Raw genomic sequence first — 27,878 nt, 5'->3', positions numbered from 1 at the left:
CAGTAGAAGTGAATTGACAGAAGTCAGTGTCTGTAAGAGTGGCCAAACACTGATACTCTGTCCACTTGCGTAGAGTCTAAGAAGCTGGAATGCAGGCACACTGGACGAGCTTGTTCTAAAAAATACAGAAAAAGGAACATTTTTTTTGTCTGTAGAAACCCTAAAAACTACAAATAAGTTATACAATGAACAATGTTGAAATACCTTATAGGTGCTGCAGGCCACATAACCAGAATCCAGAGCAATCTCACACTCACATGATGGTGAGGAAAGACATGAGCTCTGCAATGAGGTTTGAAGGCCTCAGTTGGGACACGGAAGAACTCAGAAGACAGCAATACCTGCACAGAGAGACAGAGTAGAAAAAGCATAGATTTGTAATCCATAATGTGAATTAAAACTCAAAAAGTGTCAACAAGTATAATCATTTGAGTGTGGAATTATTTATGCAATAAACAGGATTTTAATTAATTAATTGAATTAAAAACACTGACATTTTTTTTTTAATCAAAGATAAAGAACGATACCTCTCTCTGCTCTGAGGATCACTGAGCATCTCTGACAGGAAATACAGTTTCCTCAGTATGAGTCATCATTGATGGTCTCAGAGGTGTGTAGTGTGGTAGCATGATGATGGTCTCCAGATCAGGCAGGAGGTCAGGTGATGGGTGTGTCATCTTCTCCATTGAAGACACACTGGTATGGCAATTCATAACACCGCAGTCTCCTTGTGGCATGTAGTTATCTGTGCAGTCCAGCACTGATGGATCAGGTTTGGCTCAGCAGTTCATGAAGATGGTGTCTGAAAAAATATATCTAACAAAACACGTGCTTATAACACCACCCACCCAGCTCAGCCCCCAAGTGTTTATGTAATGCTGGTATGGGGTGTCGGTTACTAAGTCTAATTAGTGCATCAGAAAGCGGGGGCTACACCTAAAGCCCACACTTTTTGATGTCTTTGTTTATTAGCAGCTTTTTCCAGCTGCTCAGAGAATTCTGACTTGGCCTTTATCCACCCAAACCCAAACCCACCCGGATAAAGGCCAAGTCAAACTCACACACCATACCAGCATTACATAGACACTTGGGGGCTGATCTGGGTGGGTGGTGTTAAACTGTAGTCGGGAACTTTCAGAAAACTATCCATTTACTTCTAAATCAGTTTTTATACATATTCTGTAAGCTGTACTAATGTTTTTCTCTACATAATGTATCATTATAGACATCTCTGGTAGCCTAAAGATAGTTTATAACTTTTGACATTTTTTACCTGTAAAACATGATAAGCAAAACCTCATTCATCACAAAAACTTTTGATTCTACAAAAGCTACTATAATCAAGAAAATATAATTGTCTGTATTTATTCATGTGAGCCATAATAAATACCTGCATTTATGTGGGATTTATTTATTTACTATTTCATATTTTCAAGCCCTTGGAGGGGAAGATCTCGTTTGTTGAGCTACATACGTCACAGTAAAAAGATTTAGTCATTTAAAACATGAGAATAAAAGAAATGATGTTGGTTTAATAAATGTTGCAGCACATTTCAGATCAGAGGTGCATGATAGCAGATGTTCTCTGCTCTGCATGAAGTTCAGCAATGATTTGGTGAAATGATTAATAACATTGCAATAAGAAAGGGTCTTCTGACAGACAGAGTAGGGAAGACCCTTTTTTCAATGAAAAATCTTTTTCATGCTCTACAATCAGTAAACTCTGTAACAAACATGATCTGTAATTGTTTCAAAACTCACCAGACGACTTCATGATTGGCTCGAGGACAGGACACAAAAGACAGGGTTGTGGTAACTGTAATATGATCTCAGAACACCTGAATACAGACATTTCTGTGGCTGAGAAATAAAAATGAGGTCAAGCAGGGTGTTCTTGTCTGTAGTGGCAGAAGTGATCAGCTGTGAATACCCTCTCGACTGAAACTGCTCCAGAATCTGTTTTCTTCCACTCTGCAACTGGTTCTCATTAAAATCTCCACACACAATGATTGGGTGACAGTCCATTATTTCAAGTGAATCTAAAAGACTTACCAGGTTTTGCATGAATGGTGTCAAACTGTAGTCAGGGGGTCTGTACACAACAGCAATGAGCGCAGGGAATGGAGCCTGAACCTTCAACACTAAAAACTCAAGATCAGTGACATTATGCAGATACTGTTTTACCTGAACCTGAAAATGATTCCTCAAATACACAACAACTCCCCCACCACTTCTGCTGGCCATGTGAGGAAAGTTTGTGTAGGACACATGTCTGTTGCGTTTGAACATGGTGTAGCCATCCAAATGAAGACTGTCTGCAACAAAGGAGCCTTGAAGGTGAGACTCAGTGAGACACAAAACATCTGCTAAACACATTTCATGATGACTCTTGATGTCACTGATGTGAGATGGCAAACCCTCCGTATTGTGATGGATCAGTGTAAGAGTGTCAAGTCTGCTGGCTGTTTCTCTGACCTGAAGAAGAGGCATCATTTCCTCAACACTGGCTTGTCTCATGGTTTGGAGCGCTGCAGTTACCTCGGGATTGGCGTAAATCTTTTTCTCATCCAAGTCCTGCAAATAGAGTCCACTGAGAGACGTCACCCTGCTGAGAGCAACGTAAGCCATACCTGGTTCAAAAATGTTCTTCATTGAAACTACAGCTGTCTGTGTTGTAAGACCCTGAGTTTTGTGAATTGTGCAAGCGAATGCTAGCTTTACAGGAAACTGTCTGCGTACCGCTCCTTTAAACTTCAGACTCTCCTCTGCTCTCTCAATGTAAACAAGATCATCAGATGCTGCATTAGCACTGCGGTTGTGTCTCATAGGCTGCCGGTTGTCCATCCTGAGCCCCAGTTTAATTATGTGTCCATCATTTTCAGATCTCACCACCTTTACCAGTATACCAAAAGCACCGTTGACTAAACCGTTTAGTGTGTCCAAGTTTCTGGTCAGCATGACTCGAGCTCCTTCAGCAACATTCAGAGTGTCAGGTAAATCATTTCGCCCACCTGTAAATGGTTTGTCTCTTCGTTCCATTCTGCCTGTACATTTATCCTTCTGGAAATCGTCTGCATTGATGATTATGATGTTTGAATGAAGCTTCTTCAGGGTATCTGTGTTGTGGGATTCCACATTCTTGTTGGTGGCATAAATGTGTAAGACCTCAGTTGGACATTCTTCTGGTGCAGTCACAGCCTGTGACAACAAATCTCTGTCGCACTGAGAAAGCTCATCTGTCTTTTCTTTGACTCTAATCCTGTTCAGCATCTCTGCAAAGGCCACATCATCTTTCTGACGCATGATCTCGGTTAGAGTGATCATCTGAAAATGCTCCTGCCATAGGTCAATCTGTTCTGGATCGTAAACACAGAGAGGTTTAGACTGTCGCACTGGTGGCAGCTGGTAAAAATCTCCAACAGCTAAAACTGACATTCCACCAAAAGGTCTCTGAGTGCCTTTGATTTGTTTCAGTCTTGCATCCACATAAGCAAAAAGGGGTTTTGAAACCATTGAAATCTCATCAATAACAATAATTTCAGCATTCATCAGCTCAGATCTGATTTCATCCAGTTGGTTACCAAGTCCTTGAATGGGTGGTTTCAGACTCCTGGGTAGTTTGAGTAGGGAATGTAATGTAGAGCCATTGATAGAAAAAGCTGCTGTCCCGGTAAATGAAGTCAGTAAAACAGTTGGATTTGATATGTCAGCTTCTTCTGCATTAGCAGGCAGTCTGCTCAGGATCTTTGATGCTTCAGAATGAATACACTTAATCAGATGTGACTTTCCAGTTCCTGCACCACCGTTGATATAGAAGAAAAATGGATCTGGGTTCAAACCACAAACTCGCTGAATACACCAGTCTCTTATGGCATAGAACACGCAGGCCTGCTTCTGGTTCAGATTCTGATACATTACACGTACCACGGCTGGATCTACTGCAGGTTGTTCTCTGACGGCTCTGATCTTTGTTACAGCATCAGACTGACGACTGTAGTCGGGAACATTCTCCTGTTCGTTCTCATCATCAGAATGTCTCTCAGGAAGATTCTCATCGCATTGCAGCCTCACAACTTCAGATTCAGGAGCCAGATTACACCATTCATCAATCACAACATCCCTATTTTGTTCAAACTCTTCCAGTGCACTCTCAATATCCTCAGAGTTCTTCTCATACTTGTCTTTATTTCTTTTCACAACCCTTTTCACAGACTCACTGTGGTCTGAACATGGAAGTCGTACAAAACCTGAGTTGTAGAAGGACTGATAGGTTTGGAACCCTTGTGGTTTCAGTTCCTGCTCTGATCTGTGTGGAAGGTAAAGTCTCAACAGTCGACCATAATATTGCTCAGGATCTTTTTCCTGTGAACAGTGGTAATACCTGATTATAGCTGGTTTATCATTCTTTCGCCTTTGTACAAATCCAAGCTGGTTTAGAAGAGGAAGCACATCTTTTCCTTCATTTGGACCACTCACCAACCTGCACAAGGCAGCAAAATCAGCCAGTGACATTTCCTCATATTCTGGGGTCTCAGGTCTGCATTTGTATTTATCACTCAAACTTGTCATCCAAATATTACAACTGTCGTGTGTTGTGCTTTCCAGGAAGCTCATGGGCCGACTCATTTTTACTGGGTTATCATCTGTTGGTACAAATACAACACTGCGGGAACATTTTTTCATTTTTAGGCCACAGACTCGAGTCACACACTCCTGTGCGCTGATTTCTCTCTTTTTTGAGTAAGCCTGCATCACAGCTCTCATTTCATCACATTCATTGACGGTGTTCTTATCAGAGTTGTCAATAACTGTCTTCAGGTATTCAGAGAGGCCAGATTCTTTCTTTGTTATATATTTACAGAGGTATTCTATACATGAATAGGCATTCAAAATGAATGAGACATCTAAATTAGAGTTCCAGGCTTCAAGCAGGTCTGGGTTGTAATTGTTGATCCAACACTCATTTGGGTCACGTTTCAGAATCAGAGCTGTTTTCTTGTTTATGTCTTGGAGGCATTGTTCATACTCATTCATTGTCAAGTTGCATCGTGACAGAATCTGCTCTATGGTGAGGGAAGCAGCTTCAGGTTCCTTCAGCAGGTTCAACAAAGGTCTGAGTTTGGCTTTTGCAGCTTCAGTGTCTGAATCCTCATCCTGTCTCACAATCATTGTTCTTGTGGCTGGTGGTTTGGGAAACCCAAATCTACAACCAGAGTTCACACTCTTAAAGCATGTTTTTGTGTGGTTTTTGCTGTGCTTTTGTAGCTCAGTGACTTTTTTGTGCAGTTCAGGTTGTTTTTCTGGATCAGGGAGTTGAGCTGAGATGTATCTGTCCACAAAGTCACAGACAGTTTGGTCATCATCCACATCTGCTTCTACCTTTTCTCGAATCCACAGCAACATGTGTATATGTGGACTACCTCTGTGCTGGAACTCAACTCTGTAAAAGTAATCAATGATCTCACCAAGGGGCTGTGCAGGAGAAAAAAGCAAATCTCTGAACAAAGCCTCAACACGTTTATCAAACATTCGCATGGTGGTTACTGGATTTGATCTTAGAATTTCACACTTTTCTGACCAGTCCAGGGCTTCAAAATCAACCTCTTCACCTTGCTGTCTCTTTATTGCTTGAATCACTTCAGGCCATCTCATCTCAGCAGCAGAGAAAGTGACAAAGAACTGAGGTGTTCCTATTTGGCGAACCATGCTGAATAGATCTCTGGTAGTTTTCTGCCAGTAAGCTGGAGTTCCTCTGAGTGGCTGCATAAATCTGATTGCATCTTTATTTCTTACCAGCTTCTCTACTTCTGTCTTACTTTGTAACATTCCTGATGTGATTTTGCGTCCATCTTTGGTCATAGTTTTACCTTTCCTTAGCTGTATTGTCATGCTGGAATTAGCCAAATGTATTTCAGTGACAAACTGTGAGAAAAACAAGTAATTTGTGTCTTTAGCAAATCTTGCATCAATGTTGAAAAGCCTTGACTTGAAGTAAGCACTTGGTGTGAGCTTGAGACGTCTCTTTTCATCCAGTGTATTCTGACCAGTAGGAAACTGCACAGGAAATGCCATGGCTTCCAAATGAGGAGTTCTGAAGAAGCTAACAGGATTGTTTCTTTCTGCAGGAGCCACACAATATGTGTTATCAGTGAAACAGAGAATCTCTTCTGAAATGTCTACAGGCTGCAGACAACTTTCTAGAGCAAAACCTCCATTGTTCAAATCACTTTCTGGTTCATCTGGATTTTGTTCCTCTGGTTGTTCATCACAGGATTGCATATTAATATCTTGGTCACTTTGAGACTCACTTTCGCACAAAAGGGCATCTTTTTCATAGTTGTCAATTTCCATTAAATCTGCTTCATTATAATCATCACTTGCCATGCTGGCTTCATCACTGCTGTCATCATCAGGTAACGTTGGATCACAAAGCAATGCATCATCTCTGATAACAATATCTGTGTACTGTGGATGAATTTGTTTCAGTTTACGCAGAGCTTGAATGAGTTTAGACCAGGTGACAGTCTGGAACAGCTGATGGCCTTTGTAGCACAGTCGTCTTTTCAATTTCACCCTCATGATCTGTGATTGGCTTCTGATCCTCGGTAAACTGTCAACTGTTTGTTGGACCTCAGATGGTACACACACCACATTACCACGTATGAGTCTCTGTCTCCCCTTTGGAAGAGGAATAATCTTAGCAAATGGTATGCATTTGGCAATCAGATGTCTCTCCAGAATGTTGAGATCACAAAGTTCAGCTGGAATATCCTGCAGTTCTAAACCATTAACAGCAGCAAGCCTGGGCATGCATCCACTTTTGAGGGAACTGTGACATGTGTGACAGATATACTCTTTTTTTCTCTCAACAGGAAAGCTGCAGTGATCATTACATGCTTCATCACACACATGAACAAATTTACCAGTTAGACACTGCTGAGCTACAGTCTGGTGTTTTGAGTAATTTTGTCTTTTGCAGATTTTCACCTGATTAGGAAAAGAAGCTTTTAGACAAACAGTACAAACATAAGATGGTGCTGACTTAATGTTTGATCTGAAACGAGATATGGCCTCATTCATTAAAGTGTTCTCTGGATGACACTGTAAAGTCTCAGTTGGTCGATGCATCTGGCGATATTTCCGTTTTATATTCATTGCACATCTGATATTATGCATCTGTCTGAAAGAAAAACCGTTCCAATATTTTACTCTCATTCGTTCTCTCATATTGTCCTTGTGTTGTTGCTGAAATTGTTTTTCTTCTCCATAACGCTTAGTCATATAAGATCGTTTTTTCTGTTTAAAATCTTCGCTTTTTTTATATAGGTTATATACATATGACCTCATGTAAGCTTTATGTTTCTCTCTGAATCCAGCACAAGTTCTGTATATTCTTCTTATACGCTCCTTCTGCTTATCTCTGAATATGGGAGACTCTCTATACGTTCTTGTTATACGTTCCTTCTGCTTATCTCTGAATATGGGAGACTCTCTATACGTTCTTGTTATACGTTCCTTCTGCTTATCTCTGAATATGGGAGACTCTCTATACGTTCTTGTTATACGTTCCTTCTGCTTTTCTCTGAATAGGGGATTGTCTCTATATGTCCTTATGACACGTTCTCTTTTTCTCTCTCTAATTTTAGCACTTTCTCTATACATCTTTCTCAAATGTTCTCTGTGTTTCTCCTTATAGGTAGCATTTAATTTATACAGCTCATTTTTGTACAGACTCCTTTTATGTCTGTGATCAGGATCATTACACTTCTTAGTTGAGTTTTTTTTCTTTGTCTTGAAGCTTTCATCAAACCTGTACATCTGCCTTTCTTTCGTCTTCTGATTTTCCTTTCGTTGTGGTAGCTTTTGTTGGGCTAATAATCTTCTCCTCATTTTTTGCCTTTCCTGTTTATTACGTTTCAGCAGTTTATCTGAGAGTTCCTCTGTTATCTTAGTTGAACTGGAGGCACTGTTTGAATCATTCTGAGGAACAGAATCTGGTGTTACCGGAGTTTCTCTCACAGAAGATGCAGAGGTTTTCTTTTCAAAATAATCAGAAGGATGTTTTTTTCCGGGAGCAGCTGTCTCATTTGAAGAATCAACTCTGGATGACATTACTTCACTGGTTAAATCTTTGGTCACAGGTTTCCGTGTCTGCTCAGTGTATATTTCGGAGTTTAATTCATGAACACGTTCATTTAAAGCTGGTGCACTTGTAGCTGTTTGTCTGTATTCGGTGGTTTGATTAGCATCTCTTTGGTCAGCAGCGTTTTCACTGTGAAACTCGATGGGCTGTAGCTCATAAGTACAGCTTGGTGCGATGCTAAACATTCTGTACAAACGTTTGATCCTGTCAATCATGTCATTAAGACGTGTGAATTTCAACATAACTGCAGTTCCACCACTTACACTTAGCGACAATGGCATACCAGTAGACTTACGTGGGTGAGGGTCAAAATATGCATATTCACCTGAAGTCAGCCTGCTAACAGCGATGACTGTTCCTCCCATGACTAGCAAAGCGTAGCGAATGTCTGAAGCCAAACACTGTAATCCCTGTTCAAGGCTCGGAAAGTGATCTGTACCATCAAATGTGCCGTAATGAGCAAACTGAGACATGTCGACTTGATACTCGTGTCTGCGGCTGGTGACCACTGAGGGAAGTTCATCGCAGGCTAGAAACACGCTGTTCACAAACCTCAGTCTGGCATCTGAATAGACGGCATGGCCTTTGTCCAACACACGGTTTAGATCTGCTCTGGTAATAAATTCATCCTCGTGTAAGAATGACAGGAAAACCAAACTGTTAGCCATACATTGCTGATTCCGGTACTTTCCATACCTAGGAGAAGCCTGGCTTCGGGAAGCACAGACGCTACTCACTCGTGGACTTTCACTGTTTGTAACCTGTACATGAGACTGTCCTGGAGCTTGTCCATCATGCTGTGTTTGTGCAGTTAGCTGGGGTTCAGTCTGGATTACCTGCATAACTTCAGGCTCTGGGACAGACACTGAGGGAACACCTTTCTTTACCACATCTGCATAAGACACTGTGGCTGTCTCTCCATCATGCTGTGTTTGTACAGTTAGCTGGGGTTCAGTCTGGATTACCTGCATAACTTCAGGCTCTGGGACAGACACTGAGGGAACACTTCTCTTTACCACATCTGCATAAGACACTGTGGCTGTCTGAACACTGCTCTGCACTTCTGTGCTGGGAAAAGTTGAAACACACACCTTTACCTGCTCACTGCTCTGAGAAACATTCACCTGTTCTTTCTGCTTTTGCCATCTAAGCTTCTGGGACTGCGACCTTTGACTTTTTCTTGGCATTTTGCTGAAGTACAATCTGGAACTTATATGTGGTTATACACAAATATAAACAAAACTGAACCTTGAAACAGAAAAACTTATAACTCCTCAAGTTACTGTTAAATCTGAGAAATGTACTATTATACTATAAAATGTTTTTATGAATATATGAATAGATGTTAAAAAGCTGATTTGTACTCCAAACTCAAAAAATAAAGGAAATTCAAAGTTCTCTGGAAACAATTTGGTGCGTTTTATTGTACCTCTTTTAGAAACGGGGTTTCTTCAGCTGGATGTTCTGCAGCAGTCAGGAAACAGGAAGTCTGGGTCCTCAGGCACTTCTCGATGACAATACTAACTGAATACTTACACCGAGTGACAAAATGGGTTTGTCCTTAAATAATAGTACTATAAACTTGCAGTCAAATGTTATAGCCAATGAAACAGACTAACAGACTGGATCTAATTTATTATTTATCTGAATGTATGTATTACAAAATAACCAGATTATCTTATTACAAATAAACTTATAAAAAGGTGATATTTTATACAATTGATCAAAGTAAGCCAAACTAGCAGTCCAAACTAAAGTCTAATGCAAAATTAAAATGACAAATGTAGGGCTGTGTAAGTAGTTTCTACTATAAGTTCTACTGTACTGTAATTCTACTACTGTATATTCAACTTGTAATTTCCAGCAAAATGACTGAATGTGAGAGAGTTTAAAGACAGGAAAGAAAGAGCAGTGAGAGCAGAGATCTCTCAGAATTCTGTAACAGATAGATCAAGTTCTGGTAACTTGGATTTCTGAAAATTGGATTCTGAAAGGATTCTCAAAACTTGGATTCTCAAATTAGATAGAGCAGTAGAGATAGAGGGATACAAGATGGAATGGCTTTCAAATTAGATAGAGCAGTAGGGATAGAGGGATACAAGATAGAATGGCTTTCAAATTAGATAGAGCAGTAGGGATAGAGGGATACAAGATAGAATGGCTTTCAAATTAGATAGAGCAGTAGGGATAGAGGGATACAAGATAGAATGGCTTTCAAATTAGATAGAGCAGTAGGGATAGAGGGATACAAGATAGAATGGCTTTCAAATTAGATAGAGTTGGGAGAGTGATAGGATAGACAGAATTGCTTATAATGATAGAGAGAGAGAGAGGATCTTCTGCAGCAGGTCACCTGTAAGACACAAAAGGCATGGAATTAGTCATATTTCCAACATGCTTGGATTTACCATATTCTTCAGACTATATGGCATACCTAAAATCCTGTCATTATCTCAAAAACATACAATGTGCCTAGCGTATCGATTCTGGTTATGCTTACTGACCTCAAACGGGATTTCTGTGGTACACAGCGCTCAAAATTCTGTCAAATATTTTCGTAAGACTTCGTAAGCTACAAAGCTGTGCTGCTTGATGTATTGTCAGAGCATTATGGCTACCATAGTCAGGACCCTCGCAGAGTAATTCGTACGGTGCTTCAACATAACATTATGGTGTGTGTACAAGGACCTGGCACGTGCTAAGAGACATGCTTAAGAAGCAGATTTCAAACTGATCAACCCATGAAGAGTTTGATGGATTTGTGGATGAGGAATGAACTGAAAGAGTGTATTGTTCTGTATTTTATGTGTTACAACTGAACAGTGTTGAGAGTTGTTTGTGAATGACTTGAATAAAGTTTGACTTATCTGACTGTTTGTTTGGCTTAATCTGCCTTAAAAACAGGCTTGTTTATTGACATTATGCCTTATAATCTCAAAAATACAATACATGTAGGGCTTTAAATACTAAAGACTTCTACAGTAAATTATTGGACTGAACAGAATGACAATGTTTAACAAATGATGGTGGAACTGTTATAAGGACATTTTTACATTCTATTAAAACAATAAACTAAGTCTATAAACTCAAACCAAGACGTGCTGCTACAGTAACTTACTGTAAATATTATATGGTCCAACAAAACCAACACACTGAGGTTACAGCACAGTTTCAGGTCACTCTGTATGAATTTTGGCAAAATGAGAAATTTGGAGACAGCTAGTTTCTACACAGCAGTTTCTACATATTTCAGTCACATTTGGGGCATGTTTGATACACAGCAATAAGCACTACACTAAATCTATAATAAACTTATCATAGCTGATATAAAGGCCTAATTAGCAAAATTTAGTATGATGATCATTTCTTTGTAGATCATTTCATGATAAAAAGAACAGAAGTGAGTGCTGTATCTGAGCTGTTGCATGTAAGATCTTTGCTGGAGATTCCCACATTTCTTAAACAAACAAACAAACAAACAAACATGACTTTCAGACAGTTCATCTTTTGTAAATTAGGGCAGGATTATTTTCAAAAAACAGCCTTGATAAAAATATCAGGCCACTATAAAATGTCTTATGTTTATGTTTTCATCCCACCTATATTTTGCAAGTCATTATGACAAATTACAAAAAGCAGTTTTTAGGCAGTGATTTAAGGGAAGAAGCTTTTGAAATCCACCATGCCCTACCACCAGTGGTCTCAAACTCTGGTCGTTAAGGCCTGGTGTCCAGAAACCTTTCTATGTGTCCCTGTTGCAACACACCTGAATAACATTAGTAGGTCATTAGCAAAACTCTACAGAACGTGACTGCATGCTGAGGTGGTAATTCAGCCATTTGATTCATGTTATAGCAGCTCATGAGTGAATGAACATGATGCAATGAAAGTACTTTTAGAAGTACATTTTTCCAAACACTTAAATTACTTAAATTTGAACAGTCTTCGGGGATGCCACTTCAACACAGTCAAATTCTATACTCTCACTAATGACCTACAAATGTTATTCAGGTGTTTTGTAACAGGGACACGTGGAAAAGCTTCAGGACACCGGCCCTTGAAGAGTGGAGTTTGAGACCCCTGCCCTATGTGAATATTTAATTGTCCCTAAACTGCTAGTCGTGAGCTGCTCTAATGTGAAACAAACACATATAGTTCTGTAAAGGTTTACAAAGAGATTTCTAAGGATCTGGAGACCCCAGAAAACAGAAACCCTCCCAGACGTTGTAGCTGAACAGGCAAAAACAAGTTGCCTAATAATATCTCGATGATAACCAAGAGCTGTGCTGACTAACTGCACTAAACTGAATCATCTATAGTGAGAGAAAAACACCAGCATTAAAGTCAAACATGGTGCTGTTACTGTGATGTCCCAGAGTTCCTTTACTACTTCAGGACCTACATCAACTCATCAGGTCCTGGGCTTAAGTTTAATCACACTTAGGATCTGAAGCACACAAGCAAGTCCAATTGAATGAATGAAACAAAACACTTGGTGTAAACGAATCAGTCTGGACCTTAATGAAATTAAGATACTTGGTATGACTTGAAAACCCTATCCATCCATCCATCCATCCATCCGCTTCCACTTATCCTTTTCAGGGGGCACTGGAGCCTATCCCACCTGTCATAGGGCGAGAGGCAGGGTACACCCTGGACAGGTCGCCAGTCTGTCGCAGGGCCAACACACAGGGACAGACAACCATTCGCACTCACATTCATTCGCAGATACACACCTAGTGACAATTTGGATTATTCAATTAACCTATCCCCACAAGCTGCATGTCTTTGGACGGTGGGAGGAAGCCGGAGTACCCGGAGGGAACCCACACAAACACCGGGAGAACATGCAAACTCCACACAGAAAGACCCCGGCCTGATGTTGGAATTAAACTCAGGACCTTCTTGCTGTGCGGCAACAGTGCTAACCACCGTGGTACTTGGTATGACTTGAAAACCCTATATTGGGCCTTAATTAAGACTTTTTTCTTTTCTTTTTTTGCCTGTCCTGTTTGGATCTAATTAAGACAATTCTGAAATTATAGTGGACCAAAATCAACCAGTGATGTAAACCAGTCATTACCAGTTACTGTAAATGCTTGATGGTAATTGTTGCTATCAGGGCATCCACAGCTGGGTATTAGAGACCAATATGTTTTTACATTAGACCAGGTTGTTCTGGTTCAAAAATGAAATCATCACTTTAAAACTGCTTTTTGTATTTATCCAGGTCATCCTTGTTAGATGATTTGAAACATGTGAAAAAAAGCATAAACAAAATAAATCTGCAAGGAAGAAAGACCTTTCTCAGCACTGTACTGCAGACAAAACCTTTACTTACCAGACTTGCGACGATCAGATCAGTATCCTAGAGAAAGGAAACAACACATCAGATCACTGTTTAATGACTTACACTGTTGAACCTCTTCACACACAATCCAATTTACTGTGACATGAAATAACTAGTAAGATCCTCAATTTCTTCAAGCCTTTATGAACTCACTGTAGTCTAAAGAGGACAAACTTTAGTTACAGAGTCTCACATGACGATAACATGTGTAATAAAGGCATGCATACTACAGAAGTGCAAAGAAGAGGCACCAATATTTGTTGGTACAGATTATGGCTTTTTAGCTCCATCATTTTCTATCACAAGTCAGTGCTTAATAAAGTGTGGGAAAAACCACAACTGTTAGAATCAACGGAAAACCTCATTAGGTTTTAGTTCTGATCTGAATATGTAAATCCTAAAATACATGTAAATTCTGACATGTTATAGTAACAACAGTGGCACGCCATTTTTGCAATTAATTTCTTAAAAATTATAATAAAAAGTCCTTCCATTGTACCTGTTGGCAGGAATCTTTTTGTATTTTGCAATATTTCCCTTTTATATATAATTTTCAAACACATTGTATCAAGCAACTTATTAAGAAACTGATTTAAACTTAGTGTACATAAATTACACACAGGCTTTAACATACACAACATTGCCTACTCACAACTCTGGTTCTCTTAGTCTTTTATTATTGCTTAAATGTTTAACCTACCACTTCTGTTCACTCAGGCAAAAATACTTCTATAGTGGTCTGACTTTAATGTAATACATAAGCAGAATATGAGTGAAGATATAAATCAACAACTGTGGTGCTCTTAAGTGTTTAAGCTACCACTTACACTAACTCACCTAAAATGCGTTCATAGTTATGTCTGCTAGGTAAATCCATAAACAAACGGAGAACATGAACAACTGTATAAAAACAGTTGTTTGTGTTCAAACATAAAAATCAGACACAAATGGCCTGTTAAACTTCAGGGACAGTCAGAGGTCATGTGTGGGGCCTTTGCTGCTACAAGGTATAAATTCTGACCATTTGTTTTTGCCCATCAGTAAATGGTAATGTCACAAAAACCAAACTACGTTAGGTAAGTTGCTAAACATGTTACACAGTGACAATGTCATATTACTGCAGTTACAATTGCTGCTTACTTACCAGCAAAGGCAAAACCGAAGTTCTGTTTCACTCTGTAACAAAAGAACAAAAATACAGAATCAGACAACTGAAATCAGCATCAGAGTCAATACTGCATCACAATCTGTAGTGAAAAAAAAATCTGTTAAATTCTTTGTTTACAACAGCTTTACTATAAACACCCCATCTTCTCTTTCTGCACCTTATTAAAGATTTCTGTCTTTATTAAGGTGATGTGTCGTTTTATCCATCTGCAATTCCACAGAAATTCCTCATGAACGTAAAGCTCTAATACTTTGGTGCTATTACATAACACAGCAGATACCACAAGCAATGATTTGCTCGCACTGCACACTTGATCAAATGATAACATCACAGTTTCAAAGCGTGCAACAATCACAAATAATACTTGATACTATAAATGCTTGATGGTAGTTCTTCGTATCAGGGCTTCCACAGCTGGGTATTAGAGACCAGCATGTTCTCACATTAGAACAGATAGCTCTGGTTTGGTTTTCTCTGCTTCATACGTGAAATCATCACTTTAAAATGCTTTTTTGTATTTATTCATATCATCCCTGTTAGATGATTTGAAACATGTGACAAAAAAGCATGAACAAAATAAATCTGCAAGGAAGAAAGACTTTTCCCAGCACTGTACCTCAGACAAAATGAACTCACTTTAGTCTAAAGAGGGCAAAATTTAATTGCAGAGTCTCAAATGGCCTTAACATGTGTAATAAAAACAATAATTACTACAGAAATGCTTTGATAAGCCTTTAAAATTAGACATAAATGGCCTATTAAACTTCAGGGACATTTTTAGGGACACTCAGAGATCTAGTGGGGGGGGGGGGGGGGGGGGGGGGGCTTTACTGCTTATAAATCCTAAATGTGTTTTTGCCCATGAGCAAATGGCAAGATATCACAAAAAGCCAAACTATTGTATGTAAATTGCTAAAAAAGGTTACACAATCCCAATTTCATATTGCTTCAGTTACAATCACTGTTTACTTACCAGCAAAGGCAAAACCAAGCTTTATTTCACTCTGTGTAACAAAAGACAAAGAACAAAAATACAGGATCAGAAAACTCAAATCAGCATCAATACTGCATCACTCTCTGTTGTCAAAAAGATTCACTAAACTTCTTTGTTTACTACAGCTGGAATACAAACAACAACTCTCCTCTGTTTTCTTTGGTCTACATCTCATTTAAGATTGCAAAACACTCATACATGAAAAACTGCACGGCATATTTTTAAGGCTTTAATATTTGAGGTGGTCTGCATTCAAATTCTACTTCCTAAAATATTACCAACTGCACATAGTATCATAGTAAATATGCTGTAGTTTTAAAATAAATATCTATGTACCATACTAATAATAATATACTGCCATATTTTATTTATGTGAAGGTGGGCTGTTGTTTATTTCATTAATTTCCCACAAAGTGAGAATTTAAACTGTGCTGCAGATTTAGGTTGGCACAAACAAGCCTTTGTTAAACAGTTCTTAAAAATTAAAGTCTACATATTAGGAGTTCTTATTATTCTTGGGCTATGTCCACACGTACACAGGTACTTTTGAAAATGGAGATTTTTCTATGCGTTTGCACCTTTCGTCCACACTTAAACGGCGTTTTCGGTCACTGAAAAACTAAAAACGCTTGCCAGAATATTTTCGAAAACTCCGTTTTTGCATTTATGTGTGGACAGGGAAACGGAGAAAACGCAGCGCCTTTTTTGACGTCACACTGTGCGCCACGTTATTGTTTCGGTGAAATGCATTTCTACAATACGGTTACTGTTAATTGTTCTCTCTGCAGTGTTTAAATGCTTACATATGCGCACACAGTTACTGTCCCCCCACAGATATGACTCGGTTCTGCTTCTATGCCCCATCTTTGTTTACCATTTCCCACCGAGGCTTCTAGACTTCTGATTGGCCAACATTTCTACACGGTTAGGAATATAGCGCCACCTGCTGCTTTGGCATGTTCCTAGCAGCGTTCTCCTTCATTTCTGCATTTATGTGTGGACGGGATTGTTTTTTAAAACAGAAACGGAAAATCTCCGTTTTCAAAAATACCCGTGTAAGTGGGGACATAGCCTATGTTTAATCCTCAGTTTCTCCCCCCCTCCTTTGTCTTAATTAACCCACAAGACCTGCACACACGTGACTCTTTTTCTCCCGTGTTCGGTCAGAGGCGGTAAAATGGCTCCTTTGATCTTGCCGACAGCTGACACTGAATCTAAGATGGCGGTTCGTTAAAAACTTTACAGCATAAAGAATGAGGCTGTTTTAACCAACTGATTTGTGAAGAGAACTAACTGCACCTTATGTAACAGACTGACAAACACACCAAATGTAATTAATAAAACAACACAATAACCGTGGTTCACAGTCAAATTTTCATTTCACACTGGGCTCAAAGGAGCGCTAGGCATTAGCATCGGGTTGTTAGCTCATCAAACACTCCTTTTACATACAAAAATGACAAAGTTTCACTAAGAAAAAGCAACCACTGTGTTACTCTAATATGAGTTATACCTCGGTTGGCTTTATAAATCACTAAAAGAACTCGTTAAATCGCACAAACAGACTATAAACATTTAGGAGAGAAGAGGAGAAGCAGAGCAGCAGCACTCACCCAGAGCGGACTCAGCGAAGTGTGCGGAAAGGCGGATGTCCGGCAGTCAGGTAACAGATGAGGCGTTCACGGGTAGTAGGAAATTCCAGTATTACACACAATGGGCATTGTAAACATCAAAAATGTAGGTGATTTTAAATATTCTATACAATATTTATTTGCTACAGAAAAAACTCGCAGAACTTTAATTCTATAAGTTGAATACATATTATTAGAAGGCTCTACTCCTGAACACCAACACCAAAGAGCTGAGTTCACCAGACCTGAAAAAAAAAAAAAACAACCAGTCCAGGACAGTCAGTCTGCAAAGATGTTTTAAAGACAAATATATATATATATATATATATATATATATATATATATATATAAACATTATCCATTAAGGATTCCCCTCAAAACAAATGACTATAATTTCCTAACCGTAAGGGCTAGAACGGTCACTGCACCGTTTTGTTCAGAAAAGATGGGGGAATCTTCAAGTGTTGACAATTTATCATTAAAATATGAATTGTTAGAGATATATAACATGTATGACTTGTTGACTTAGAAGTCACGAATTCCCCCAATATGCAAATTTGAATGCCTGAGACCACATATATGATTGGCTGCCTGGGAAGCCATGCAGGCCCTGATTTGTGGATTTGAATTCCTCAGCCCTCAGATATGATTGGCTGGCTTAGAAGCCATGAAGGCCCCAATATGCAAATTTGAATGCCTCAGGACACATATATGATTGGCTGGGAAACCGTGCCGGCCCTGATTTGAAAATTTGAATGTCTAAGTCCTCACAGAGGATTGGCTGCCTGGGGACCTGGCAGAAATATATAGAAATAGTATGATTAAGCATAAATACTACATTTAGTAGAAATACTATGTTTTAGCACAAATACTATAAAAAGCAGAAATACTATAATTTAGCAGAAATACTGTATTAAGCACAAATCCTACAAAAAGCAGAAATACTATATTAAGCACAAATCCTATAAAAAGCAGAAATAGTATGATTAAGCATAAATACTACATTTAGTAGAAATACTATGTTTTAGCACAAATAGTATAAAAAGCAGAAATATTATAATTTAGCACAAATAGTATAAAAAGCAGAAATATTATAATTTAGCACAAATAGTATAAAAAGCAGAAATATTATAATTTAGCACAAATAGTATAAAAAGCAGAAATACTACATTTAGTAGAAATACTATGTTTTAGCACAAATAGTATAAAAAGCAGAAATATTATAATTTAGCACAAATAGTATAAAAAGCAGAAATATTATAATTTAGCACAAATAGTATAAAAAGCAGAAATATTATAATTTAGCACAAATAGTATAAAAAGCAGAAATACTACATTTAGTAGAAATACTATGTTTTAGCACAAATAGTATAATAAAGCAGAAATACTATAATTTAGCAGAAATACTGTATTTAGCACAAGTACCGAAAAGCACCAGAAATACTATGATTTAGCAGAATAGCAATAACTTACAAAATTACAAATATGGAGGCATATTGAAACAGAAATGCAGAGAGGGACACACAAACACAGGCTCTAATCCAGTCAACCAGTCTAACTATATTCAATTTAAATCCTACAATGACATGCTGCCAAATAAGGGTAGGGTTCTCTCTCTCCCACTAAACACACACACACACACACACACACACACACACACACACACACACACACACACACACACACACACACACACACACACACACACACACACAGAGGGAGAGAGCTGCCGAATTTAAATCCACCAATCAGAGTGGCTGTTTACGTTTTCCCGCCAAAACAGGTGCATCTTTTTACACACGCAGCAGAGAGAGGCACAGGATTATTGCAGTCTATTTCTCATAGTGACGACTCCCCTCAAACAAATGACCATAATTTCCTAACCGTAGGGGCTAGAACGGTCATTCTTACACCGTTTTGTTCAGAAGAGATGGGGGAATCTTCAAGTGTTGACAATTTAATATTAAAATATGAATTTTTAGAGATATACGACATGGATGACTTGTTGACTTAGAAGCCACGAATTCCCCAATATGCAAATTTGAATGCCTGAGGCCACATATATGATTGGCTGCCTGGGAAGCCGTGCAGGCCCTGATTTGTGGATTTGAATTCCTCAGCCCTCAGATATGATTGGCTGGCTTAGAAGCCATGAAGGCCCCAATATGCAAATTTGAATGCCTCAGGACACATATATGATTGGCTGGGAAACCGTGCAGGCCCTGATTTGAAAATTTGAATGTCTAAGTTCTCATAGAGGATTGGCTGCCTGGGGACCTGGCAGAAATATATAGAAATACTATGATTAAGCATAAATACTACATTTAGTAGAAATACTATGTTTTAGCACAAATACTATAAAAAGCAGAAATACTATAATTTAGCAGAAATACTATATTAAGCACAAATCCTATAAAAAGCAGAAATACTATATTAAGCACAAATTCTATAAAAAGCAGAAATACTATATTAAGCACAAATTCTATAAAAAGCAGAAATACTATATTAAGCACAAATCCTATTAAAAGCAGAAATACTATATTAAGCACAAATCTTATGAAATAGCAGAAACAGTATGATTTAGCACAATAGTAATAAGTTAAACAGAAAAATTGGAAAAGCAAAATGGACAGCTGAAAAAATGCTGAACATGCTGAGGGTCCCTCAAATATACTTGTTAAATGAAAAAATCAGCAAAAAAATGCACAGGGAGAGAGAAGTAAGTTTCTAGGTCAGCCTGGGAGCTGCTGAATTTGAATCCACCAATCAGAGAGCCTGTGTACTTTTTCCCGCCAAAACAGGTGCATCTTTTTACACACGCAGCAGAGAGAGGCACAGGATTATTGCAGCCTATTTCTCATAGTGAGGACTCCCCTCAAACAAATGACCATAATTTCCAAACCGTAGGGGCTAGAGCGGTCATTCTTACACCGTTTTGTTCAGAAGAGATGGGGGAATCTTCCAGTGTTAACAATTTATCATTAAAATGTGAATTTTTAGAGATATACGACATGGATGACTTGTTGACTTAGAAGCCACGAATTCCCCCAATATGCAAATTTGAATGCCTGAGACCACATATATGATTGGCTGCCTGGGAAGCCATGCAGGCCCTGATTTGTGGATTTGAATTCCTCAGCCCTCAGATATGATTGGCTGGCTTAGAAGCCATGAAGGCCCCAATATGCAAATTTGAATGCCTCAGGACACATATATGATTGGCTGGGAAACCGTGCAGGCCCTGATTTGAAAATTTGAATGTCTAAGTCCTCACAGAGGATTGGCTGCCTGGGGACCTGGCAGAAATATATAGAAATACTATGATTAAGCATAAATACTACATTTAGTAGAAATACTATGTTTTAGCACAAATACTATAAAAAGCAGAAATACTATAATTTAGCAGAAATACTGTATTAAGCACAAATCCTACAAAAAGCAGAAATACTATATTAAGCACAAATCCTATAAAAAGCAGAAATAGTATGATTAAGCATAAATACTACATTTAGTAGAAATACTATGTTTTAGCACAAATAGTATAAAAAGCAGAAATATTATAATTTAGCACAAATAGTATAAAAAGCAGAAATATTATAATTTAGCACAAATAGTATAAAAAGCAGAAATATTATAATTTAGCACAAATAGTATAAAAAGCAGAAATACTACATTTAGTAGAAATACTATGTTTTAGCACAAATAGTATAAAAAGCAGAAATATTATAATTTAGCACAAATAGTATAAAAAGCAGAAATATTATAATTTAGCACAAATAGTATAAAAAGCAGAAATACTACATTTAGTAGAAATACTATGTTTTAGCACAAATAGTATAATAAAGCAGAAATACTATAATTTAGCAGAAATACTGTATTTAGCACAAGTACCGAAAAGCACCAGAAATACTATGATTTAGCAGAATAGCAATAACTTACAAAATTACAAATATGGAGGCATATTGAAACAGAAATGCAGAGAGGGACACACAAACACAGGCTCTAATCCAGTCAACCAGTCTAACTATATTCAATTTAAATCCTACAATGACATGCTGCCAAATAAGGGTAGGGTTCTCTCTCTCCCACTAAACACACACACACACACACACACACACACACACACACACACACACACACACACACACACACACACAGACACAGAGGGAGAGAGCTGCCGAATTTAAATCCACCAATCAGAGTGGCTGTTTACGTTTTCCCGCCAAAACAGGTGCATCTTTTTACACACGCAGCAGAGAGAGGCACAGGATTATTGCAGTCTATTTCTCATAGTGACGACTCCCCTCAAACAAATGACCATAATTTCCTAACCGTAGGGGCTAGAACGGTCATTCTTACACCGTTTTGTTCAGAAGACATGGGGGAATCTTCCAGTGTTTACAATTTATCATTAAAATATGAATTATTAAAGATATTTGACTTCTAATGCACCATAACTGAGTAGAGCGAAGCAAAAACTGCCTTGACTTGCCCTCAAACAACGCTTTGTAACTTGAAATCTATTTGGAGTATCGATATCATTCTTTCACCGTAAGAGACAGCAGGCTTTGGTGAACAATCATGGAAATTTTCAGGTCTCTGTGGAAATCCAACAAAAAGTTATGACGAGAGAAAAAAGTGGTTCATTTCCAGGGTTTGAAATCTGAAGAAATCTGAGCGAAGGACGAATTTCCTACCCTCAAACAAGTCCAACTCATTTCAGAACGGTAATAGTTGAGAAAGAAATTCTTGAATTGTGAGCGTCAGGAGTGTCTGAAGATATGCCGGGACAAGCCTCATGTCTTAACTTTGCTTCGTTAAGGAGATATGACGATTCGAATATGCCTCTCATTACAGAAATGCAGCGGTGATTTTGAACAAACTCTCCATTGACTTTATATGGAGAGTTTTCTGACCTTGTGTTAGTCTGAGGAGATTTGCGAAAGTTCTATGAATACCACAACAATGATAGTGACATTTTCTGAAAGCCAGAAAAAATACCTACGTTTTGATGTATAATTTGTGGAAGTTGAGTGAAAATTGAGCAAGTAGCAAACAGTTGTTCGGACATGAAGAGAAGACTGCAAAAGCTTCAGTGGCACACTGGAAGCCAAGAGCATAGCAACCATAACAACGCATGTATTTTGTGAAAAATCACAATTTTGCAACTCAAAACTTTAAGAGGCATAAAAGTAAAACAGTAAAAGATTTGAAAAAGCTGAATCATACCTGAATAGCCCAATAATTTGTGAACATTTTAAAATTTGAATGGTTGTTCTAGGTGAAAGTATGAGGAAGTAGTTAAGTTTCAAAAACAAGCAAATTTTAGCAGAATTGCTGAAGTTTCCCATTCATTTCAATGGGACAAATTAAAGGAAAAAAGTGGAATATTTTAAAAAGTATAATAGTTAAAAATAGCAAAAGTCATAGCCGGCATTAGCAAAAATAGCTGAATAGTTTAAAATTTGAACGGTGAAAATCGGCTGAAAATTGTGGAAGTAGTTCTACGGCGAAAAGTGTACGGAAGTCCTAAGAATAATAATAATAACTAGAAAAATTTGCATTTCCTGCGAAAATGCAGTGTGGATGCTTAAAGCTGAAGCTGTATGCAAAAAGTAGCTGAAAAAGCTGAAAAGTTGCAGAAATTGTAAAAACTTTGCAGAAGCAAAATAAGTTTGCTAAAATGGAATAACTTAGCAGAACTGCAATATCTTAGAGGAAACATAATACTTGGCAGAAATACAATAGCATAGCAGAATTTAGCAGAAATATTGTAACTTACCAGAAACATGATAACTTCTCAAAAATACAAGAATTTAGGAGAAATAGTATACGATAACAGAAAGAATATATTTAGCCAAAAATACTTAAACATTACAGAAACACTATGATTTAGAAAAATAGTACAACAGAGCAGAAATATTGTGATTTACCAGAGACACTGTGATGAACTATGAATATTGTAATTTTAAATTAAGACTATGTTTTAGCACAAATATTATAATTTGGCAGAAATACTATAATTTAGCACAAATACTATAAAAAGCAGAAATACTATAATTTAGCAGAAATACTTTATTAAGCACAAACCCTATAAAAAGCAGAAATACTGTACTATGATTTGGTAGAAAAAACTATAATTAATCAGAAATACTATATTTGGCAGAAATACGGTATTTGGCACAAATCTTATAAAATAGCAGAAATGGTATGATTTAGCACAATAGTAATAACTTAAACAGAAAAATTGGAAAAGCAAAAATGGACAGCTGAAAAAATGATGAACATGCTGAACGTCCCTCAACTATACTTGTTAAATGAAAAAAATCAGCAAAAAAATCTATAACAGCCACACAATCACAAATATGTACACATAAGAAAACACACATGCACAGAGAGACACACACACAAGATCCAATTCAGTCAACCAGTCTAAATATATTGAATTTGAATCTTAGAATGAGATCATCCCATTAAAAGCCTTTCTCTCTCTCTCTCTCTCTCTCTGTCACACACACACACACACACACACACACACACACACACACACACACACACACACACACAGGGAGAGAAAAGTGAGTTTCTAGGTCAGCCTGGGAGCTGCTGAATTTGAATCCACCAATCAGAGAGCCTGTGCACTCTTTCCCTCCAAAACAGGTGCATCCTTTTTACACACGCAGCACAGAGAGACACAGGATCATTGCAGTCTATTTCTCATAATGATGACTCCCCTCAAACAAATGACCATAATTTCCTAACCGTAGGAGCTAGAACGGTCATTCTTACACCGTTTTGTTCAGAAGAGATGGGGGAATCTTCAAGTGTTGACAATTTATCATTAAAATATGAATTTTTAGAGATATATGACACGGATGACTTGTTGACTTAGAAGCCACGAATTCCCCAATATGCAAATTTGAATGCCTGGAGCCCACATACATGATTGGCTGGCTGGGAAGCTGTGCAGGCCCTGATTTGTGGATTTGAATTCCTCAGCCCTCAGATATGATTGGCTGGCTTAGAAGCCATGAAGTCCCCAATATGCAAATTTGAATGCCTCAGGACACATATATGATTGGCTGGGAAACCGTGCAGGACCTGATTTGAAAATTTGAATGTCTAAGTCCTCACAGAGGATTGGCTGCCTGGGGACCTGGCAGAAATATATAGAAATACTATGATTAAGCATAAATACTACATTTAGTAGAAATACTATGTTTTAGCACAAATACTATAAAAAGCAGAAATACTATCATTTAGCAGAAATACTATATTAAGCACAAATCCTATAAAAAGCAGAAATACTATATTAAGCACAAATTCTATAAAAAGCAGAAATACTATATTAAGCACAAATTCTATAAAAAGCAGAAATACTATATTAAGCACAAATCCTATTAAAAGCAGAAATACTATATTAAGCACAAATCTTATGAAATAGCAGAAACAGTATGATTTAGCACAATAGTAATAAGTTAAACAGAAAAATTGGAAAAGCAAAATGGACAGCTGAAAAAATGCTGAACATGCTGAGGGTCCCTCAAATATACTTGTTAAATGAAAAAATCAGCAAAAAAATGCACAGGGAGAGAGAAGTAAGTTTCTAGGTCAGCCTGGGAGCTGCTGAATTTGAATCCACCAATCAGAGAGCCTGTGTACTTTTTCCCGCCAAAACAGGTGCATCTTTTTACACACGCAGCAGAGAGAGGCACAGGATTATTGCAGCCTATTTCTCATAGTGAGGACTCCCCTCAAACAAATGACCATAATTTCCAAACCGTAGGGGCTAGAGCGGTCATTCTTACACCGTTTTGTTCAGAAGAGATGGGGGAATCTTCCAGTGTTAACAATTTATCATTAAAATATGAATTTTTAGAGATATACGACATGGATGACTTGTTGACTTAGAAGCCACGAATTCCCCAATATGCAAATTTGAATGCCTGGAGCCCACATACATGATTGGCTGGCTGGGAAGCTGTGCAGGCCCTGATTTGTGGATTTGAATTCCTCAGCCCTCAGATATGATTGGCTGGCTTAGAAGCCATGAAGTCCCCAATATGCAAATTTGAATGCCTCAGGACACATATATGATTGGCTGGGAAACCGTGCAGGACCTGATTTGAAAATTTGAATGTCTAAGTCCTCACAGAGGATTGGCTGCCTGGGGACCTGGCAGAAATATATAGAAATACTATGATTAAGCATAAATACTACATTTAGTAGAAATACTATGTTTTAGCACAAATACTATAAAAAGCAGAAATACTATCATTTAGCAGAAATACTATATTAAGCACAAATCCTATAAAAAGCAGAAATACTATATTAAGCACAAATTCTATAAAAAGCAGAAATACTATATTAAGCACAAATTCTATAAAAAGCAGAAATACTATATTAAGCACAAATCCTATTAAAAGCAGAAATACTATATTAAGCACAAATCTTATGAAATAGCAGAAACAGTATGATTTAGCACAATAGTAATAAGTTAAACAGAAAAATTGGAAAAGCAAAATGGACAGCTGAAAAAATGCTGAACATGCTGAGGGTCCCTCAAATATACTTGTTAAATGAAAAAATCAGCAAAAAAATGCACAGGGAGAGAGAAGTAAGTTTCTAGGTCAGCCTGGGAGCTGCTGAATTTGAATCCACCAATCAGAGAGCCTGTGTACTTTTTCCCGCCAAAACAGGTGCATCTTTTTACACACGCAGCAGAGAGAGGCACAGGATTATTGCAGCCTATTTCTCATAGTGAGGACTCCCCTCAAACAAATGACCATAATTTCCAAACCGTAGGGGCTAGAGCGGTCATTCTTACACCGTTTTGTTCAGAAGAGATGGGGGAATCTTCCAGTGTTAACAATTTATCATTAAAATATGAATTTTTAGAGATATACGACATGGATGACTTGTTGACTTAGAAGCCACGAATTCCCCCAATATGCAAATTTGAATGCCTGAGGCCACATATATGATTGGCTGCCTGGGAAGCCGTGCAGGCCCTGATTTGTGGATTTGAATTCCTCAGCCCTCAGATATGATTGGCTGGCTTAGAAGCCATGAAGGCCCCAATATGCAAATTTGAATGCCTCAGGACACATATATGATTGGCTGGGAAACCGTGCAGGCCCTGATTTGAAAATTTGAATGTCTAAGTCCTCACAGAGGATTGGCTGCCTGGGGACATGGCAGAAATATATAGAAATACTATGATTAAGCATAAATACTACATTTAGTAGAAATACTATGTTTTAGCACAAATACTATAAAAAGCAGAAATACTATAATTTAGCAAAAATACTATATTATTAAGCACAAATCCTATAAAAAGCAGAAATACTATATTAGGCACAAATCTTATAAAAAGCAGAAATAGTATGATTAAGCATAAATACTACATTTAGTAGAAATACTATGTTTTAGCACAAATAGTATAAAAAGCAGAAATATTATAATTTAGCACAAATAGTATAAAAAGCAGAAATATTAAAATTTAGCACAAATAGTATAAAAAGCAGAAATATTATAATTTAGCACAAATAGTATAAAAAGCAGAAATACTACATTTAGTAGAAATACTATGTTTTAGCACAAATAGTATAAAAAGCAGAAATATTATAATTTAGCACAAATAGTATAAAAAGCAGAAATATTATAATTTAGCACAAATAGTATAAAAAGCAGAAATATTATAATTTAGCACAAATAGTATAAAAAGCAGAAATACTACATTTAGTAGAAATACTATGTTTTAGCACAAATAGTATAATAAAGCAGAAACACTATAAATTAGCAGAAATACTGTATTTAGCACAAGTACCGAAAAGTACCAGAAATACTATGATTTAGCAGAATAGCAATAACTTACAAAATTACAAATATGGAGGCATATTGAAACAGAAATGCAGAGAGGGACACACAAACACAGGCTCTAATCCAGTCAATCAGTCTAACTATATTCAATTTAAATCCTACAATGACATGCTGCCAAATAAGGGCAGGGTCCTCTCTCTCCCACTAAACACACACACACACACACACACACACACACACACAGACAGACACAGAGGGAGAGAGCTGCCGAATTTAAATCCACCAATCAGAGTGGCTGTTTACGTTTTCCCGCCAAAAAAGGTGCATCTTTTTACACACGCAGCAGAGAGAGGCACAGGATTATTGCAGTCTATTTCTCATAGTGACGACTCCCCTCAAACAAATGACCATAATTTCCTAACCGTAGGGGCTAGAACGGTCATTCTTACACCGTTTTGTTCAGAAGACATGGGGGAATCTTCCAGTGTTTACAATTTATCATTAAAATATGAATTATTAAAGATATTTGACTTCTAATGCACCATAACTGAGTAGAGCGAAGCAAAAACTGCCTTGACTTGCCCTCAAACAACGCTTTGTAACTTGAAATCTATTTGGAGTATCGATATCATTCTTTCACCGTAAGAGACAGCAGGCTTTGGTGAACAATCATGGAAATTTTCAGGTCTCTGTGGAAATCCAACAAAAAGTTATGACGAGAGAAAAAAGTGGTTCATTTCCAGACTTTGAAATCTGAAGAAATCTGAGCG

General features: G+C 37.7%; 2 protein-coding genes and 1 long non-coding RNA gene across 6 annotated transcripts in view; all 3 read right to left on the bottom strand.

The window, feature by feature from the left end:
• The window catches only part of LOC146685874 (calpain-1 catalytic subunit-like), a 101,105-nt gene that overhangs the window by 45,480 nt on the left and 27,747 nt on the right, over positions 1–27,878 (bottom strand). The window lies entirely within an intron of this gene.
• On the bottom strand, positions 205–7,436 carry LOC146685876 (uncharacterized). Of its 4 annotated transcripts, XM_085440599.1 has the most exons (3): positions 2,476–7,436; positions 2,185–2,315; positions 2,032–2,092 (listed from the first exon to the last, which is right to left on the bottom strand). In XM_085440599.1, the coding sequence occupies exons 1-2, from the start codon at positions 7,345–7,347 to the stop codon at positions 2,205–2,207; spliced, it is 4,983 nt and encodes a 1,660-aa protein (XP_085296725.1). In that variant the 5' UTR covers positions 7,348–7,436; the 3' UTR covers positions 2,032–2,092; positions 2,185–2,204. The 4 variants fall into 4 exon arrangements, 3 of the variants coding, with proteins under 3 accessions (XP_085296723.1, XP_085296725.1, XP_085296724.1); XR_014916638.1 differs by adding an exon at positions 205–341 and having other exon boundaries at positions 528–7,428; XM_085440597.1 differs by having other exon boundaries at positions 2,025–2,092; positions 2,185–7,433.
• LOC146685875 (uncharacterized) lies at positions 9,267–17,475 on the bottom strand. Its single transcript, XR_014916639.1, has 6 exons — positions 17,269–17,475; positions 15,635–15,665; positions 14,638–14,669; positions 13,485–13,511; positions 9,573–10,496; positions 9,267–9,352 (listed from the first exon to the last, which is right to left on the bottom strand). It is a non-coding gene; the product is annotated as an uncharacterized LOC146685875 (long non-coding RNA).

The sequence above is a fragment of the Copadichromis virginalis genome, linkage group LG19, assembly GCF_057382275.1.
Source record: "Copadichromis virginalis isolate Kocher_CV1m ecotype Utaka linkage group LG19, C_Virginalis_male_GT1.1, whole genome shotgun sequence".
Classification (NCBI taxonomy): Eukaryota; Metazoa; Chordata; class Actinopteri; order Cichliformes; family Cichlidae; genus Copadichromis; species Copadichromis virginalis.
This window is presented reverse-complemented; position numbering and strand designations above follow the sequence as displayed.

Excerpts from the sequence above, each read along its gene's own strand:
- LOC146685876 (XM_085440597.1), bottom strand. The coding sequence starts at position 7,347 with ATGAGGTCATATGTATATAACCTATATAAAAAAAGCGAAGATTTTAAA.